We start from the raw sequence: 13,283 nt of genomic DNA, 5'->3' as shown, positions 1-13,283 counted from the left end.
GTGTCACTGAAATTTGATAGAGTTGGATTGATATGATAATCATTTGTAAAGTATAGATATCCATATATGGAAATCTGTGACTCTGAGTCAAGGCTTTTGGTTGTAAGTGACAGAAATCCAACTCAAACTAGTTTGGGGGAAAAATGTTAATTTACATAACCAAAGTGTGGGAAGACTGAGGTAAACTGGTATAGGGACTGGAACACTCAGGACATTGTCCTCTTACCTCAAAAGGCCTGCTTTTCTCTGCATGTCAGGTTCAGTTTCTCAGACCACTTTTCTCCACTATCCTGGAATGATAACTTCTAGCAAGACTTTGAACCTTCTCACCTTCATCCTTGAGACGAAAGGATTCCCCAGCTCTAGTTCAGAAAATAGTGAGAAAGAACTATTGGTTGGTCCACCTTGGTATAGATGTTAGTCTTTAGATCAGCTACTGTGGCCAGGAGACAAGGTCACATAAGGGCAAGACAGCTCCCATTTTGGCCTAGTTGCTTAGAGTGAATAGGAAAAGAGGGAGCAATCAAATATAATTGTAATCCGTCACATAGCTTGAAGTATCATCTATATTTAATAATTCCAAAATTCAGTTCTCCAGCACTGAGATTTATCTCATGTCATGTTACCTTCGTGCCAGGTTCACATGGATGTCTAATTCATGTCTTAAATTCAAGCTAGGATTCTTGTTTTCTTCCCCCAAAATCTGTTCCTCTGCAGTTTTTCACATCTTAGCAAATACACCACCACTCAGTTACTCAAGCAAAATCCTTGATTATTCTCTCATCACCCACATTTATCCATGAGCAGGTTATGTCAGGATAACTTAGGAACACATCCAGAATCTGTCCTCGCCCCCGTTTCTATCTCCACTACTACCATCCTAACTGGTCCCCATGCTTCTGCTTTTACCCCCTTCAGTCCATTCTCCATATAGCAACCAGTGTTTTTTTTTTTTTTAAGCCTAAATCATGCTATCATTCTACTTCTTAAAACCATCCAGTTGTTTCCTGTCATACTTAGAATAAAATCCTGACTCCTTTCCTCGTTTACAAAGGCCTTGTATGATTTAGACCCAGCCTACTTCTTTTCAAGTTACCACTCTCATGCCCTCTATACCACACTGTCTTTCTTTCTGTGATTTGAACACAACTTATTCCTGCTTTAAGGTCTTTGTACAAACTATTCTATGTCCTGGAAATGCTCTTCACTTGATTCTTACGAGATAAGCCCAGTTTTGTTATTCCAATCTTAATGTCACTAAATGCTAATGTCATTAAGTGACTGGGCCCAATCTAAAATGGATTCTAAAATAGATCACCTAGTTAGCTTCTTGTCACATCAGACTGCTATAATTCTCTGTATAGAACTTATCAGAACTTATAAATTAATTTTTTAAAATTTATTTATTTAATTTATTTATTTTTGGCCGTGTTGTGTCTTTGTTGCTGCACGCGGGTTTTCTCTAGTTGCGGTGAGTGGGAGCTACTCTTCATTGCGGTGTGTGGGCTTCTCACTGTAGTGGCTTCTCTTGTTGTGGAGCATGGGCTCTAGGCACATGGGCTTCAGTAGTTGTGGCTTGCGGACTCTAGAGCACAAGCTCAGTAGTTGTGGCGCACGGGCTTAGTTGCTCCACGGCATGTGGGATCTTCCCGGACCAGGGCTCAAACCCGTGTCCCCTGCATTGGCAGGCGGATTCTTAACCACTGCGCCACCAGGGAAGCCCAATTAATTGTTTTTTTTTTGTCTTCCCCTTTAAAATATAAATTTCTTGGTAGCAGGGACTGTAGCTTGTTCTGCTTATATCCTTGTGCAGTTTGGTGAATTTTAGCAAATAAATATACTTGTATAACTACTATCTAGATCATGATATAAAACATTACAAGTTCCCCCAAAACCTCCTTTAATGACTTAATATTGAGTCAGAGTCAAACCCTGAGAAAAGTAACCAGTATTCTGATTGGTGTCATTGCAGATTCTTGTTGCCTGTTTTTGAAGTCATATAAATGGGATACAATATATATCATCATATAGCAGTAGTTCATTCTTGTTCATTGCTCTAATATTCCATTATGTGAATATATCAAAATTTGTTTATATGTTCAACTATTGAAAGGAATTTAGATAATTTTTAGCTTTTAGCTATTATAAATAAAACTACTTATGAACATTCTTGTACATTTCTTTTGGTATACATGTGTGCTCATTTATGTTGGGCATATGTCTTTGAAATTACTCAGTCATAGGATTTGCATATATTCATCATTAGAAGATAGGATAATACCAAACAGTTTTCCAGAGTAGTTTTACCAGTTTAACATTTCCACTGACGGTATATGAGTTCTAGTTGCTTCATGTCCTTACCAACTGTTGGTATTGCCTTTTTTTTTTAAAGCCATTCTAGGATGTGCAGTGGCATCTCATTGAGGCTTAAGTTATTTTCCTGATGAGTATTTGAGCACTTTTTCTTATGTTTATTAACCATTCAGATTACCCCTTTTGTGAAATGCTTGCTGAAGTATTTTATCCATTTTTAGATTGGGTTACCTGTTTTTTCTTATTGACAGTCTTTTCCTTTATGGTTAATACTTTTTATGTACTTGTCAAGAAATCTTGGCCAGAATAAAGATATTCTACCCTGTTATTAGTTAGAAGTTTTACAGTTTGACCTTTCACATTTAGGCTTACAATCAAACTAGAATTGATTTTTGTTTTTTTTTAGGATTTTTTTTATTCATTTATTTTATTTATTTTTGGCTGCGTTGGGTCTTCGTTGCTGCGCGCGGGCTTTCTCTAGTTGCAGCAAGCGGGGGCTACTCTTCGTTGTGGTGCGCAGGCTTCTCATTGTGGTGGCTTTTCTCGTTGCAGGGCACAGGCTTCAGGCACTCAGGCTTCAGTAGTTGTGGTGCAAGGGCTCAGTAGTTGTGGTGTTCGGGCTTGGTTGTCCCGCGGTATGCGGGATCTTCCCGGACCAGGGCTCAAACCTGTGTCTCCGTCATTGGCAGGCAGATTCTTAACCACTGCACCACCAGGGAAGCCCTGGAATTGATTTTTGTGTGTGGGTTGAGGTAAAGGTCAAGGCACATTTGTTTCTACATAGCTATTCAATTTGGTAAAACATTATTTATTGAAAAAAATTTATTCTTTATTGCTTTTATGTACTACTTTTTTATTAATCAAGTGACTGTGTATGTGTTTGTCTGTTTCTGATTCTCTTTTCTCTTCTATTTGGTATATTTGTCTATCCTTGAATTAGTTCCATACTGTGTCAATTACTGTAGTTTCGAAATCTTGGTTATCTGGTAGTGTAAATCTTCCAGCTTTGTTCTTTTTCAGATTGTCTTTGCTTTCCTTCACCATTTGCATTTCTATACGCACTTTAGTATCAACTTATCAATTACCACAAATAATGTTGCTGCATTTACATACCTTTTTTTTCGTACTCTCCTATAACCCACTTTTTTTCATTTCCATCCTTCCATGTCAGTAAATACATTTCTCTTATATTTGTAATAATGTGTAATGGTCTGTTGTTGATTCCAACATTTTTCTATTACAAACAGCAATGTGATGAACGCCCTTTATTATTTTATTATCTCCTGAATATTCTGAATTCTGTACCACCTGGAATTAAATCAACTCATTTGAGGGAAAAAACCAACTAATGTGATGAACATCGTTAATTATTTTATTATCATTTCTGAAGATAATTATTTCCTTGAGAAATTTTAAGCATATATACTTACAGGTGTTGAATGCCATTAAACTATGTGCAGTGGGAGAAACTAAGATAAATAAGACAACAGCCCGTGGCCTCCAGCTGATAGCTTAGGGATTATAAGACATATTCAATTAACTGCAATTGTGTGTAGATAGGAGAGGCAGTGTAGTAGTGGTTAAAATCGTGAACTCTAGAGCCAGAGTGTCTGAGTTTGAAAACCTGACTCCTTCACTTGCAAGCCGTATGACTCTAAACAGTTACTTTTCCTCTTTGGGCTTCAGGTTCCTTATCTCTTTTTAAAAAAAAAAAAGTGGATAAACTAACCCTCATAAGGATTTAGATGAGGTAATATGTTAAACACTTCGACCAGTGTCTGACACAAGATGGGTCAATTAAGTGCTAGCTGTTATTATAATAATGGTTATTTCTAGAAAATAAAAGCCCTAAGGAGTATATGTTGTACAAATAGGCACTCTTTTTAAAATCTGTGATGTTCATTGTTTATTGTCATTCTAGAAACTGTAGTCTTTTTTAACAGCGTTTGGATTATAGTAGGCACATGTACAGTGAGTGAATGAATGTGTTCTAGAGATACTAGTTTGTGAATTGAAAGAATTAGGCTGATTTAATTAATTTTCTGATTTCAGATTTGAAAGATTAGAAGTCCTAGCTGTATTTGCGTCCACAGTCTTGGCACAATTGGGAGCTCTCTTTATATTAAAAGAAAGGTACATTTGTATACAATGTTACTGTCATTGCAAATTCTACCTACGCCACCTTTGGGAATATGAAAGAATCCAGTGAGACACGTCTGGCTGGAAGGGTATACAAATAAAATGAGCAGTGCTGGAGTTTTGATAGTACAATTTCTTCATGTTTCAGACTTTTCTCCCTTCTTTTCACCCTTCTTTTATTACCTTCTTTGATGCTACTAAATTTAGTCATAGGTGTGAATGAAAGGAAAGGATTCACACAAACATGTTTTAAGGCTTAGTACAAACCCATTGAAACAGGTTTGGTAGAGAAAGATTGAATTACACCTTGAGGATAATTTGTGGGTCTGCTTGTCTCATCACTACTAATAATCAACAGTTGGTTATCATATTAAAAAGTTTTGTGAATTTATTAGATTAATTATATATTAATAAAGTTTTATAATTTGTAGGACTTATTTAATACATTATTTCCTTCTTTTAGTGCAGAACGCTTTTTGGAGCAGCCTGAGATACACACGTGAGATTTTGCTTTTGACATAACATATAATTTACTGTTGAGTTTGATTCCCAGTTATTAATTGGTATGTTATTAAATAGTGGTTACTTTGGCCAATATCAGAGTTCAGAGTGTGGTAATATATATTTCATTGATATTTCACAAGCAAAATCCCCAAATCCCAAGACTCTCTCTTTTCACCCTTAACTGTTCCCAAGCCCTTAAATTTTTATACTGAACAGGAAGGCCTTTCTACCCTGATTTTGGGTTCCTCAGTATTTCTAGGCCCAGGTCAATATCCTAAGCCAGCCCCATCTGGTCTTCTGTAATTTAAGATTGGATCCTCCAAGTCTTTTAGTAGCAGCTATAGAAAAGATGGAATTGCTATTATTTACAACATAGTGGCCAACTATGTGGACTTTACCTATTCTGATCAGTTTAATTCAGGACAGTCTGACCCGGCCAGTGGACTGTAAACCAAATACCATTAGCATTTCTAAAAATTTATAACAGCAGTTACCTGTAAGAAGATACTGTTAATGCTAAGAGTCTTTTTTTTTTTTTGTCCTGTGTAAGATGGAGCAACAGTAGACAGGACATTGGTCATGGGGCTAGAACCAAGTTCAGATTCTGGCTCTGCAAATACTAGACCATTGAAGCAGACCACTGCCTTCCCATCTCTTAGTCTCTCTACATGCTGAAATTACATATTGACATTACCAAGAAAAAAATAATGATGAATGTTGTTTTTTTCAGGGGAAGATTATTAGTTGGTACTTTTGTGGCTCTTTCTTTCAACCTGTTCACAATGCTTTCTATTCGGAATAAACCTTTTGCTTATGTCTCTGAAGGTATGTTTTTATTTACCGTTAATAAAAAACCAATTAATCTCTCATAAAAACAGGTCTTTTGCTTGTTTAATTAATTCATAGATCAATGAGAAAGTATATCCTGAAGAGAAGAGAGGACTACCCCAAAGGTTCTAAAGTCTTTCTCTGAGCAAACAATTATGAAACGGAATCTAATTTTTACAAGCTTTAAAATAACATATTACTTAAAAACAGGCAAAACTGACTTATCTATTAAATTACATGCAATAAAAAATTATATTTACCAAATAACATGAATGAGATTTTACATGTATAACCTACCTAAGAAAAGTTTATTGCAAGCATTTTAGAAGCATCAGTGTACACAGACTAGTTGCTATGCTCATTGCAAATAATTGTATTTTGTTAATTAAGTAAGTTCCCAGGAACTTCTCTTGGGCAATGGTGGATAGGCATATATTTGAAAGTAGCAAAACTTTATTCCTTTTGATATATTCTTTTATTTTCAAGTCTTTAAAAATTTAGATAGACTTTTCACTGCAGTGGTCTAAATTATTGGCATTTTTCAATAATTTCAGTGTTTTGGAATCCCACTAACCTACAAAGGGTTAACCACTGATGGATGGAGAAGTGAGGTAAAAACAAAAGTGGGCTGTGTACACAGACCCACACACCTGTACTTTGAAGCAAAAATAGGTGAGGGTCTTTTTAGGTCTCACTGACTTGAATACCAAGATAACCAAGGGAAGAAAGCTTTCTGAAACACCCATTCAGGTTTAAGCAACTTCCTGAGTGTTGCAAAGTATGAGTTGTATTTGTATGAGTTAGAGTTTAAGAATTACTGCATGAACTAGAAAATTAAATAATGATATTTGTGATGACCAGAATTTTTTAGAAAAAACTTTATTAGAATAATATAATGCTCATTCTAGAAATTCTAAGAGGGTACAGAGGTTTAGAAACTGTATCTCTCTATGAAGATCAGAAAGATACAAGAAGGAAACAGTATTGATAATCTCATGACCCAGAGATAACATCTGTTAACATTTCTATTTTGTTCCTTTAATTTTTTTTCTATGCACATGTATATATATTTTTTACATATTTAGAATTGTATCAATTAACAATTTTATGTTTAGCTTTTTTCAGTTAACATTATGTCTTGAGTATTGCCTGTCATTAAATACTCTTTGAAAAAATGATTTTTGAAGGCTTGCATAATATTTTGTCATGAATATTTTTAAACAGTCTATTGTTATATAGAATAATATATAACCTTTTACAGATAATGCTATAACCACCCTTTTTTGTACCAGATTTCTTGTATGCATTTCCGCTTCTTCTTCCCAAAGAAGAAATTATAAATGGGTTAAAAATACACTATTTTTTTAAGTCTTTGATATATATTGCCAAATTTATTTCTAGAAAGATCATCTAGTTTGTATTTTTATTAGCTGGAAATGAAAGTTCACAGAAACATCAAAATTTATTATACAATATTAGTTGAAATTTAAGTGGAAAATAATATTGAGCACTTTCTATCTGCCAGGCACTGTGATAAACGCTTTACATAGAACCCATTTAATTCTTCCTATAACCATAGGTAAATCATTTTATTGATATTATCCCCATTTTACACTGAGACCCTGAGAGATTGTCACTTGTCTCAGGCTACACATCTAGTTAAGGGCAGAGCTGGGGTTGAAGCCAGGTATTCTGGCATCAGAGTCTGCTCTTAAACTGCTGTACCAGGCTACTTTTTATATGGCTTGCCGATCTTTTTTACATCGTGGTACACATAAAAAAATGAGAATTTCTGTAGCACCCTGGGATAAAGGTAAGAGGGTGCTTGAGCCTGGAGGCTGCTTGTCCAGGGACAGTAGGTGACAGGCGTCTGCATGTAGCCGGATTCCCACCTGGCCTTTCTGAGAGCTGAGCGAGTCAGTAATCGGTGTACCTGCAACCCATTCTCAGCACACTGGTTAGGAAGCTTTGCTTTACACTATAATAAGCCTTTAAAACTTCAAATTAATAGTAACAATGAAATACGTTAAGTTCACTTATTCCTTCAGGTCAACTGTATACTGCAGTTGAAACTGCTTTTCATTTAGTATCCTAAAGGCGTAAAAGAGAAAAAAGTTCTAGATTTGAGGAATAACGTGATCTTTTGTAATGTTACACAGTCATGACCGAACTTATTTTTTAAATTTAAGAATCAAGTATTTCTGATAATGGTTTATTCTACATACATAATTTAAGTATTTTCTTTTTAAAGCTGCTAGTACGAGTTGGCTTCAAGAGCATGTTGCAGATCTTAGTCGAAGGTAAGATGTTATAGGATTTCATGATATACATAACGTTAAAGGAATGCCCAAGAAATGCATCTGTCTCAGCATTATTATTGCTGAGGTTACTACATGAATCTCACAGATCAGCTTCTTATTTTTTTTTTTTTTTTGGCTGTGTTGGGTCTTCGTTTCTGTGCAAGGGCTTTCTCTAGTTGCGGCAAGTGGGGGCCACTCTTCATCGCGGTGCGCGGGCCTCTCACTATTGCGGCCTCTCTTGTTGCGGAGCACAGGCTCCAGACGCGCAGGCTCAGTAGTTGTGGCTCACGGGCCTAGTTGCTCCGCGGCATGTGGGATCTTCCCAGACCAGGGCTCGAACCCGTGTCCCCTGCATTGGCAGGCAGATTCTCAACCACTGCGCCACCAGGGAAGCCCCCAGATCAGATTCTTATTCTCCCTTTACTTTTTCTTACTTTTTAATTGATGATACAAAAGAGACCTTTACGAGTGAGAGTTTTGTTCCCAAATTCTCTTTGCTTTCTTTAAAAGATGTATGATACGAAAATACAAGTCATCTTTTATACGACTTTCATCAGTATTATGTAAGTTCTACTAATGAATACTCTTTTTATTTGTTTTTTCATAGCTTGTGTGGAATTATTCCAGGACTTAGCAGTATCTTCCTTCCCCGAATGAATCCATTTGTTTTGATTGATCTTGCTGGAGCATTTGCTCTTTGTATTACTTATATGCTAATTGAAATTAAGTAAGTATTTTTTATTGCTATCAAGTGTGTTTCGATTCCTGGGGCATCAGTAGGATGGCTAGGGATTAAGCTCATAGCATGTTTGCTTGTGACCTGTGCAACTTTGGTCAAGTCTTGTCCTCAAGTGTCTTCATCTGAAAAATTATGGGGGTTGGATTCAATAAGAAGTTTTCACCACAGTCTATAATGCAGGCTGGAAAACTGTTTAAATTCCTTACTGCTGACCTGATGAGTGAAACTGAGAAGAGGAGGATAAAAGAGAGATAAATCACAGCGACTGTTGCTGAGCGAGGGAAGAGAGGAAGTAGATGTGAATCAACTTTAAAAAAAGCAAGTCTGTTAGGAAAGAGACTTTAGCAGCCTTAAGCTTAATTTTATGACGTGATTCGTTGACTCCCTGCCGTTTTGCGTACTCTCCTAGCATATCACATACAATTATGTTTTTATTTACTACCTCTATGTGATTCCTACATTTTTATTTCTAGCCCAGATCTCTACTGAATTCCAAAAAGCATACCTTCTTTTCATGTCCACCTCAACTGAACCTATTTCCCCCCATCCCCAAAACTGCATTTTCTTGTACTTTGTGTCTCAGTGAATGCTACTACTGTCTATTCCTTTGCATTCTGCTTTTAAATTGTGTTAAAACATACATAAAATAAAATTTACCATTTTAACCATTTCCAAGCATACAGTTCAGTACTTTCACAGGCATTTAGTACATTCACTTTGTTGTGCAGTCATCATCACGATCCACCTCCAGAACTTTTTCATCTTCCCTAACTGAAACTGTACCCATTAAATAATTACTACCCATTCTACCTCCCCCCAGCCCCTGACAACCACTATCCTACTTTCTGTCTCTATGCATCTGACTACTCTAAGTACTTCATATAAATGAAATTATACATATTTGTCCTTTTGTGTCTGGCTTATTTCACTTAGCATAATGCCCTCAAGGTCCATCCATGTCACAAATGGCAGGATTTCATTCTTATGGCTGACTAATATTCCATTGTGTATATATTTATGTATGTATATGCCACATTTTCTTTATCCATTTATCTGTCAACAGAAACGTAAGTTGTTTCCATGTCTTGGCTGTTGTAAACAATAGTCTTGTCACCTACTCTTGTTTAATCTTTCTTTTTAATATTATCTTTCCCTTCTTCCCATTCTTTTTCCTAAATTGAGGCCTTTATGATCATTTCCTTGGCCTAATTAGAATAGTCTTCTCATCTTATAATTTTTATTCTCACACATCTTTAGTTATCTGCTATTTTGCTACTGATCATTAAAAGTTGCAAATTGGAACATAGTTTCCTGTTTCAAAATTCTCTTTTGGATACTTAGAAAAATTAAAAGTTGTTAACACAGTGAAGCTTCTACCAACCTTACTAGCCATCCGTCTATCTATATATACTTAGCTGTTGATAGTTTCATTGCTGCATCAGGGTTTTCATGCCCTTGCACATGCTGCTTTCACTGTCTACAGTATCTTGGTCCCATCATCTTGCTCATCTTGAAGGCTCCGCTCAAATGTCACCTCATTTTTTTTTTTTTTTCTTTTTTTGCCGCACCTCGCAGCATGTGGAACTTCCCCGACCAGGGATCGATCCTGCGCCCCCCCCACAGTGGAAACGCGGAGTCTTAACCACTGGACCTCCAGGGAAACCCCTGTCACCTCTTTTTATATTTAGCCTTTCTGCATTATCCCTACCCCAGGAGGCTTGCCACTCACTCCTTTGTGCATCCATGATACCCTGTAGGACTTCTCCTTTGTACCCAAAGTCCTTTATTATATTTTTCACATGTATGTTTCCTGCCATTTCAAAGGCAGGATCTATGTCTTTACTCATTTTCTATTCCCAACATATGGGAAAAAGTGAAAAAGAGTACATGATCAACTTTGTAACCATTGGCATTTTGGTCTGTCTTGTTAATAGAACAGTGAACTACTGATGAGATGTTGCATTTCAGTCACAATGTTGCTGTAACAAATTCCTGGAGAATCTCACCCTGTGAAGTTCCTGGGGAATTTGAAAAATTTTAATAGTAATTATTGGAGTTATTGTTTACAGCAAAATTGATAGAATCACTGATGAATTCTATTGGTCTTCCTGTATCAGAAATTACTAGTTAAAGGTTTCTATTTATAAAATAAATAAAATATAAAATAAATATATATGAAATATTTATAGTTGACAAGTAGATTGAAAATAATAAATATATATGAAATATTTATAGTTGACAAGTAGATTGAAAATACATTGTGGGGAAATGCTCACATTATTTTTCTTCATCATCTCTCGTCACACTAATTAACATAATTATTAGTTATTTCCCCCTAAACTTCGGCAAGAAAGGGATCCTGAAAACCTTTTATTTTCCTTTGAGATGCTCTCATTGCCAGTAGTGGCCAGCTGTGGTAAAACAGTCCTGTTGCTTTAGATAATTAAAGTTTGTAGATTAAATTGTAAGAAGCCCAGTGAAGCATACATTTAAGATTTAGAATTGTTTTTTCTTTTCAGTAATTATTTTGCTGTAGATACTGCATCAGCCATAGCCATTGCTCTGATGACATTTGGCACTATGTATCCCATGAGTGTGTACAGTGGGAAAGTATTACTCCAGGTAAGGGTCTTCTTTCAATATGCATGCTTAAAATTAGCTATGTTCTTTTACCAGATTATAAAACGATATGGGTTCTTCTACCAGATGACGAAATTTTTAGCTACTGGAGGGCACTGTTGGAAATGAAGCCAAACAATAATCTCTGAAATTTGAATAGTAAGAACCAGATGGTACTTCCCTGGTGGCGCAGTGGTTAAGAATCCGCCTGCCAGTGCAGGGGACACGGGTTCGAGCCCTGGTCCGGGAAGATCCCACATGCCGCGGAGCAGCTAAGCCTGTGCGCCACAACTGTTGAGCCTGCGCTCTAGAGCCTGTGCTCTGCAACAAGGGAAGCCACCGCAATGAGAAGCCCTCGCACCAAAATGAAGAGTAGCCCCCGCTCGCTGCAACTAGAGAAAACCCACACGCAGCAACGAAGACCCAGCTCAGCCAAAAATAAAAAAATAAATAAATAAATTTATAAAAAAAAAGAACCAGGTGAAGTTCTATTGATGCACAAAATAGGCACAGATCTTCATGTAGCTGTAAGACAAAAGCATAAATGAAAAAAATTTGCCTCTAATAATGTTTCAAGTGAAAACAATATTACTTAAAATCTTTTTTAGATACTCATTTTCCCCTAATAAATGTGCTTTGGCTATTGTATAATCCGGTTATGATTGTTTTCTTATTTTCTATTCTTGAATTAGTGAGACTTTTAAATTTAAAATTTAAAATGAGGAATCACTACTTATTGAAACAATAGGAACACCTATAGACAAGCACCTGAATAGAAAGGTAGTTTCCCAGGACTAGATGAATGTGTAAGCACTGCTTTTCCTTCTGTCTTTTCCTCATGCCTTTTCTAAAACCTGTGGGTTGTATCTCCCTCTCCAGAAGTAGTAATAACAGTAACATATTAGTTTTATAGTGCTATGCCTTATACAAAATTTTACTTTCTTAAAGATTTTTTTGTTGATTATTTGGTTCTTTAAGGCTTATTTGGTTTTAGAGATAGCAGCTCTTTTGCAAGATAAGAAATAAGCGTGGGCTGATTCCTGATGCTGCTTTATTAGTGGGTCAATTAAAGCCTTTCTTCCCTAAATCATGATAGGGCACATGTGAAACAAAGCAAAGGCTGGTGTATAACCCAATTTTTTGTGTGTCAGGGCTACTGTTGCAAAAGTTTTTTCTCTCTCTAGATTCATATTTTATTTTATTTTTTTCCCCAGACAACACCACCCCATGTTATTGGTCAGTTGGACAAACTTATCAGAGAGGTAAGATGGAATAATAAGTAAAATCATTTTACTTTATAATTAGAGAATGCAAAGAGTGGGTACAAATAATTTCAACTCTTTCTAGAATTTTATTTTAGGGAAGTTTTTGTTCTTTACAATGATACAGTAGGAGGCATAACATAGTGACAAAAATAGAACAATTTGACGAATTGTGCAGTCTGGAAGCCACATTCACTTGAAATATTGGGTTGGCCAGAAAGTGCATTTGAATTTTTCCATAAGATGTTATGAAAAACCGAAACGGCCTTTTTGGCCAACCCAATAAATGTAGACAGTAATGGTCTAAAGACCACACTATTTGCTATATAAATGCTGTGATTTTTATGATTTTGTATTCAAACCTAGGATTTTGATTAAGTCAGAGGCCACCTTTACATGGTGATTGCTTCAGCACCTAATATCTTGATCTGTAGGTTTAGATTTTGTATTGTTATAAAATTCCAACTGTTAATGAAGGAATAAGATAATCAAATTATTTGGATGTTGAGAGTGTTTTAAACTATTCGTTGTCAGTATCACAGAGGCCACTTTGATCAATATAGCTGGCCACTTGCTTCA

At 36.1% G+C, this 13,283-nt stretch overlaps 1 protein-coding gene across 5 annotated transcripts in view; it reads left to right on the top strand.

Annotated features, from left to right (window-relative positions):
* The window catches only part of SLC30A6 (solute carrier family 30 member 6), a 35,364-nt gene that overhangs the window by 14,027 nt on the left and 8,054 nt on the right, over positions 1–13,283 (top strand). For 3 of the 5 annotated variants that reach the window (XM_082356790.1, XM_082356793.1, XM_082356792.1), the window contains exons 6-12: positions 4,366–4,446; positions 4,916–4,951; positions 5,687–5,781; positions 8,036–8,084; positions 8,692–8,811; positions 11,343–11,445; positions 12,657–12,704. In XM_082356790.1, coding sequence (XP_082212916.1) covers positions 4,366–4,446; positions 4,916–4,951; positions 5,687–5,781; positions 8,036–8,084; positions 8,692–8,811; positions 11,343–11,445; positions 12,657–12,704 — 532 coding nt within the window. Of the gene's footprint in view, positions 1–4,365; positions 4,447–4,915; positions 4,952–5,686; positions 5,782–8,035; positions 8,085–8,691; positions 8,812–11,342; positions 11,446–12,656; positions 12,705–13,283 lie in introns of those variants that run through there. The other 2 variants (XM_082356794.1, XM_082356791.1) reach the window with 2 other exon arrangements.

The sequence above is a fragment of the Balaenoptera borealis genome, assembly GCF_965194805.1.
Source record: "Balaenoptera borealis genome assembly, chromosome: 15".
Taxonomy (NCBI): Eukaryota; Metazoa; Chordata; class Mammalia; order Artiodactyla; family Balaenopteridae; genus Balaenoptera; species Balaenoptera borealis.
Note: the sequence above shows the minus strand (reverse complement) of the source record. Positions and strands in the feature narration are given on the sequence as shown.